Source organism: Mus pahari, chromosome 12, assembly GCF_900095145.1.
Source record: "Mus pahari chromosome 12, PAHARI_EIJ_v1.1, whole genome shotgun sequence".
Classification (NCBI taxonomy): domain Eukaryota; kingdom Metazoa; phylum Chordata; class Mammalia; order Rodentia; family Muridae; genus Mus; species Mus pahari.
In genome coordinates this window covers 31,683,871-31,690,598 of record NC_034601.1, presented here as the reverse complement: position 1 = coordinate 31,690,598, position 6,728 = coordinate 31,683,871, and the positions used below count along the sequence as shown (strand labels likewise).

The 6,728-nt window shown below is 45.5% G+C and overlaps 1 protein-coding gene across 1 annotated transcript in view; it reads right to left on the bottom strand.

The window, feature by feature from the left end:
- Ildr1 (immunoglobulin like domain containing receptor 1) overlaps positions 1–5,231 on the bottom strand; it is a 33,844-nt gene extending 28,613 nt beyond the window's left edge. Inside the window, exon 1 of the mRNA XM_021209739.1 lies at positions 5,001–5,231. Coding sequence (XP_021065398.1) covers positions 5,001–5,055 — 55 coding nt within the window. The 5' untranslated portion in view covers positions 5,056–5,231. The remainder of the gene's footprint in view (positions 1–5,000) is intronic.
- Positions 5,232–6,728: the final 1,497 nt, after the last annotated feature.

Below are 6,728 nucleotides of genomic sequence, written 5' to 3'. Positions count from 1 at the left end.
AGGAGGAGGAGGAGGAGGAGGAGGAGGAGGAAGATAGGAAGGAGAAGGAGAAGGGAAAGGGGAAGGGGAATGGGGAGAAGGAGAAGGAGAAGGAGAAGGAGAAGGAGAAAAGGAGAAGGAGAAGGAGAAGGAGAAGGAGAAGGAGAAGGAGAAGGAGAAGGAGAAGGAGAAGGAGAAAAGGAGAAGCTGAGTCTGGAACTAAGCAACAGAATCTGGTGACTAAAAATGAGAAACGAACTAAGTATCAAAACTGCTGGTTGCTTGACCCTCCCTTACCCACCAACATTTGGAAACTGAATAGACTACAAGTAGAGATGGGATGATCTTTGTAATTCTGAAAGTGCACAATTTCATTTTTTTCCCAAGGACTTCTGGACAAAATAAATTATTATGCTGAAACAAATCCAGGTAGAAGGTCCATTAATTACCCAACATTTCACCCCATTCCATTGCATTTGGGACTAGAAGTTTAATTGGCATCTACTAAGGCACTGAGGGCTAGTCCCCTGCTCTAGTGTGCATCAGGTTTCAAATCTAACAAACCAACCTGCTCCACTGTGAGACATGGGGAAGGAGCACAGTGCCAGCTGTCCTTCTGGTGTCGCGCTGGAACACACAGGGCTTCCTTCCATCCAGACTCTTCATCTTGTGAGCTAAGAGGAGGTGAAATGATGTCTCCTGTGTGTAACAGGCATGGGAGCTCTGGAAAGGATTTCAGGAGCCCTCCACGTTCCCAGTGGACACTTTCCCAGCACACATAACCTTTTCACCCTGAGGGGCTCCATGTTGCTATCCACCATGTTGGGGATTTTGTAAAATTTCACTAGCTCTAAGTATGATCCACCCCTCCACCCCGGCACCTACAGGAAATCACTGATGCTTTGTCTAGTGATCTTGTCCCCCGTGTCAGCTGCAGGATTTCCCAAATCGTAAGAATATGGCTGGACAGTTGATGGTTCTGTAAAGTAGCCATACAACTCTTCTACAAGTGGGGCATAGAAGCAGTTGCCTTTAACCCCAGCACTCTGAAGGCAGAGGCAGGTGGATCTCTTTGAGGACAGCCTAGTTTACACAGAGAGCTCCAAGACAGCCAGGGCTATAGAGAGAGAGACCTTGTCTCAACAAACAAACAAACAAACAAATGAAAACAAAACAAAATAAACCAAAATAATCAAAAAAAAAAAAAAAAACGTTTTACAAAAGTGCAAATGACAGGAACTTCTTTAGGCATGAGAGGGAAGATAAACTTGACTCTAAAAATGAACTCAGAGAATGGACGAAAGCAAGGGAACTAGGAGCCAATACTGCTGAATGGCTATCTTGCTTATTTTAGCCTTACTTAATATCTTACTTTAGGGAACAAGAATTGAGATATCGCTTATGTGATTTAAAAAAATTCTTCCTAAAAATGACTTCTAAGAATAGCAAAAGATCCCACAACTGACAAGTGATCTTTACAGAGCTCAGGGCCCAGTGATGGGAACTTCACAAGACTCCCTGACCTTAGCACCTTCCTCTGGAACTTCACAATTCTATTGCTGGTCTGCACGGCACAACTGTGGAAACTCAGATGCTAATCAGGGGTTTGGCTTGACGCTTCTCAACAAGCAAAATGGAACAAGTTGCTAGACCACAAAGGAACTCACTTAAGTGCAGGGTTTTCCAATAAGTGCATTGCAATTGGAATAGCTGGTTTTCAGAAAACTGATTTAACGGTTTCCTAGTCAACAATTTTTATGTGGAGATTATGTCTCTGAGTTTTAACATGAATAATACTTCATGCTAGTTATCATTTTATCTGACACAGTAACAGAATTTTGTGAACCTTTTGTTTCTATATTACAACCCTTACATATGTATACACGCTGCTGTACTGTCACTGCATATGTAATGCATATGTAACACACATATGTCCTGTGACTGTAAGTTGTGGGAGAGTTTTTGATAAGCATTGTTTTTGTGAGATACTGCAAACAAGTAATGTCTCTACAGTTTTATCTGAAGAGGTATTTTGTGATGTTTAGATTAAAAATAAGGAAAAAGGTAAAGGCTGGGGGAATGGGCTCATTCCTAGAATTTCTTGAGGGGGTGCCATGCCATAGCTACTGTGTTTGAATGGAAGCTACCCAAAAAGATGGTCTGGCTGGGTGTATAGGCAGCAGTGGTGGGAAGGACTAAATTTACATATTTTCTCCATGAAAGGAGTTGAAGCAACTCAACCAAAGTTATGAGTATTAAGAGGCGGAGTCTGAATTCTAACTTCACGGTCAGTGCTATAGCTTGGGCTTGGAGTGCTTTCCAAAGACCCAAGTGTTAAAAGATTTGGACCCAGTTTGGCACCATTGGGAGGTGCTAGAACCTTTAATAGCTGGGGGTCTCGAGGAAGGTAATTGCAAAAGTACCCTCAAGGGACATGTTGGGACCCTGGTCCAATCCTGTTGCTCTGTCTCTATTCTTAGCCACCTTGAGGAGGGCAGCCTCTTCTACCATGTGACCCTATGTGAATGCACTCCTTGACCACAACCCCAAAAGCAATGAGGCCAACCAACCATGGGCTGAGAGTTCTAAGACTGTGAGCCAAGATAAACCTTTCCTCTCTTCAACTTGATTGCCTCAGTTATTTTGTTACAGTAACAGGCATCTCCCTGTTCCTTGTATTTCCTAGCCTCAAGAGAAGGACAAGTTAGTTTCTTTAAGCTTAGCTTTAAACAGTCTTATTTGGGTCCAAATCATATCTAGCACTATCATCATGGTTAAGCCCTCCTTCATTTTGTACAAACAGTATATACAGTACTTTTAAGCCTTTTAATTAATTCTTACAAAAACTATATGAAATGATATTATTATCTATGTTTACTGCAGGCTTTAAAGAGTTCATAAAATTACCGGAGTCACACAGACATCAGTTATACAAACTCAAAAAAAACATCATCTAGAACAGCAGTTCTCAACCTTCCTAATGCTACGACCCTTCAATACAGTTCCTCATGTTGTGCGGACCCCCAACCATAAAATTATTTCGTTGTTACTTCATAACTATAATTTTGCTACTGTTATGAATCATAATATGAATATCAGTGTTTTTGACGGTCTTAGGCAACCCTGTGAAAGGGTCATTTGATCCCCAAGAAAGTCTCAACCCACAGGTTGAGAACCACTGGTCCATAGAGCAGATGCGGTATTCTTGATGGCACTCCACTTAGTCAGGGACAATATCTGTCAAAGTAGCTATTTCCCCTCAGAGCGCCAGGGTCTCAGTTTCTCATCTGTGAAATGAAAGTGAACCTGGATCATCACTGTAGACTTCACTTTCCACACTCTTGTAAAGCACAGGCCAACTTCCACATAGGGAAGACCAGGCTAGCACCACCCTGTAACATTGTCCTGTCTTAGGGACCTAACTACCAACATCAGGTGGCTGGTTCAGAGACTTGGAGCCACGCTTTTTAAATTTAGCATGTTGGATATTCTAGTATATATTCGGCTATAGTGGGTGTATTTTTTTAAATGCCCATTGAAAATGTTCAAACACACAAACAAACAAAAAAACTGGACAGTATAAAATATTTAAGGAACCAGGGTTTATACCCTGATAGGTTCTTCATCTGCAGGTGTTCTTGTTCTGTCTAGAAGACTGACTGCTCCATCAGAAGTCCCATTCTGGGAAACAGGATGTCAGGGTCTGATGGAAGCAGACCTCTATTTTCCTAAGGCAGCTCAAACAGGAGTTTTGTCCCCAGCTGCCACAGACTTGGAGAAGAAGCATTCAGAACACTGGAGAAAAGACAGAATTCTTACAAATTTGCATTTAGGGTTTAAGCTGGTTAACTATTCTGGTGGAGTTTGAGTACCTAAACCCACAAGAGGCTTCATATGCTTCTTGTCCACTGTGTACGTTCAGCATCTAGCTGTTAGCTTTAGACAATTTATAAAGCCTCCCTCTGACCGTCTGAGCCAACAAGTTGAAAGCCGGCCTCAAGAATGCTGGCTTTTCTCGGTTCCCTACCCTTTTGCAACCCTCCCTCCTTTTATTCCCAACATTAAGCTCTGGTGGACTCTAGTTTCCGTGAGATTTGATTACATCTGAGCAACTCTCTAGCTCACAGAAAGGAAATTCTGCCTCCATTTTCATATTACATCTGCCTGAATGAACCATAGAAGCTTCCAATTGGTCGGTGAGCAAACTGATATTCCCAAAGGGGAGCAAGTGGGAAGTGAGTCGGTATAAAACTGGGTGGACCGTCCAAAGGAAATGAAAATTCTTGTTTGCAGAGTCACAGCTACAGGCTAAGGAGCCCAGAGCCCAGAGATCCTTCCCATCTCTCTCATTTCCTATTCGGCCTCACTCACAGACAAGACCTCTGCCCTGTTTCCCAGAGGTACCTAAAGACCTGCAGATTCCAAGTGAGACCCTTAGTGTGGAGGTAGAAAGAAAGGCGCAGGGCAGCCAGAGGGGCTGATAATGAGGGGAAAGGTGGGCGGACGCAAAAAGGAGGTAAATGACAAATGACAGGTGCTAGCGGATGGCCTGTAAAAGAGACTCGAAATTATGCTCAACACTCCTTCATACACTTCCGACGCAATCTAACTTGTCAGGAAAGAATAAAAGCACCCTGAGCCAATATGGTTGTCCTCGCATCTACACTCCGAAAGCAGGTTCGACATGGGGTAGGGGACGGGGAAAGGGGTATTAAGAAGTTGAAGAACGGTGATTTCGCCTCTATCGATTCGGTTTTAGCCATCAAGCATCTAACAACACCTGTTGGAGCGAGAATCCAAAGGCTGAGGTTTCTTTTCGGTTGCATCTGTTTCCGAAGGCCCTGGGCTAATAAAGGAAGAAAACAACAGGTTCCCACTGGCCGATCCGGCCCCTGCATCTCCCGGTGCCAAGGGCTACCCGAGTGCACCGCCCTGCAGGTGGCCGGCTCTGCTGGGCCAGGCAAATGGCTTCCTGTCTCGGGTGGCTCCGGATGGGACTCCCCCTTTTTTTCAGGGCTCACCTGCTGGGAGCCTGGTGAAGAGGAGCAGGCCAGCGGCGAGCAACCCGCAGCCCATGCTGACCCCCGCGCTGGCTAAGAGGCTCAAGGGCCCCGGGGAGCCGCGTCTTTCTTCATCAGCCGCCGGTCCGGGACACGCATCTCCGAGGAGCCCGTAGGTCGAGCTATGCGACGGGAGCGTACCCTCTGGTCCCCACAGGTATGGCCCAGCCCACCGGCACCTGAGGCTCTCTGAGCTCCGCCCCAGCCCAGGGCTGTCTCGGTTTCCTGCTCCGCCCTGGCTTGGGGACCGCAAGCCTCCGCCCTACCTGTCACAGGCTGCCAGGTGACCCATCTCCGCAGGAAACAGAGTCTCTAGCAGGCCTCGCCTGCGGAGAAACTTGTCACAGGCTCCCCTAAGTTCTAAGTCACCCTCACCCCTCGCGATTCTTTTCTGGTTCTAGAATTACGTGGCTGCAACTTCTTAGGGGGTAGTATTTCTCGTGGTGCACTTCTCCACTTCTCTGTCTCTTTCTGTCTTTGTCTCTCTGTCTTTGACTCTCTCTCTCTCTCTCTCTCTCTCTCTCTCTCTCTCTCTCTCTCTCACACACACACACACACACACACAGTGAAAATATACTTCTGTACACTTCTGATGTTTATACCTAATGTCTTCTTGTCTTTCTTTATTCAAACTAAAGATTCTAAAAAGTAGAGCGGGAACCAGAGACCACAAATATATTTTTCCACACTTATAAAATGAACACATGCTCACAGGAAAACAGGGAAAGTGTAATGGAAAAAGAAAGACCCTCTCTCACTGTACATAGATTCCATTGGTGGTGATGTATTTTTTTTTCCTTAGGTTTTCCACCCATCTTTCCTTGTAGCTCAGCAACCATGCACGGATCTCAGGTAGCTCAAGACCAAGGTTTAGACCTTTGACCTAGTGAGGACAACTAGTTCTCCGAGCCACCATGCCCAGTCTCTAGTGTTCCTTTGCAGGAAGTGAGTGGGGCCATGGGAATTTATAACTACTAAAAGAATGGGGAGAAAGGCAAATTGGCCTTATCAAACCAATCAAGACATTAACTTGGAGAGTCACGTATATTCTGGGCCATGTAAATAGCAAGGCAGTTTACACACCTTTTCCTTATAGGGATTTTCATTGTCTGCTATATTCTCCTGTAAGAAGATTGCTCTTCCTTTCACCTCTCCAACCTCCAGCCTCCCCTGCCCATCACCTGCTTCAAGGATAGCATCATAAAGTGCTATTAAACAGAGCTCAGGAGGCCCCCCACCCTGGTCGCGGAACAGGATGCAACTATTATTTCTCATGAGCACCTCTCTTGTCTTGCTATGCTTTCGAGGACATTCTCTTCACTGTTGCTGCTACTGTTCTCTGTCCCCTTCCTGCCCAAAGAAGCAGGCTTCTCCTGGATCTGTCGAAACACACCCCCACCACACACACACTCACACACACACACACACACACACACACACACACACACGCTCGCGCTTCTGGGTTAGTCTCCTCAATGGGCCTCTTCACTTTAAGTGTTTTTCCTGTAGTCTCTTCTCTTCCAGAAAAATAGGAAGTAAATTCAGGAAGTATGTGGCCAAAGGCAGGTGGTGAGGAGTGTGTAGGAGCCACTCTGGCTCTTTCAGGGTAGAAAACATCATGGCAGCAGAAGGAGGTGTTACTTTGCAGGGTGTGTGTGGAAGGGGTGTGGGTCTTGTTCCATACTCTGC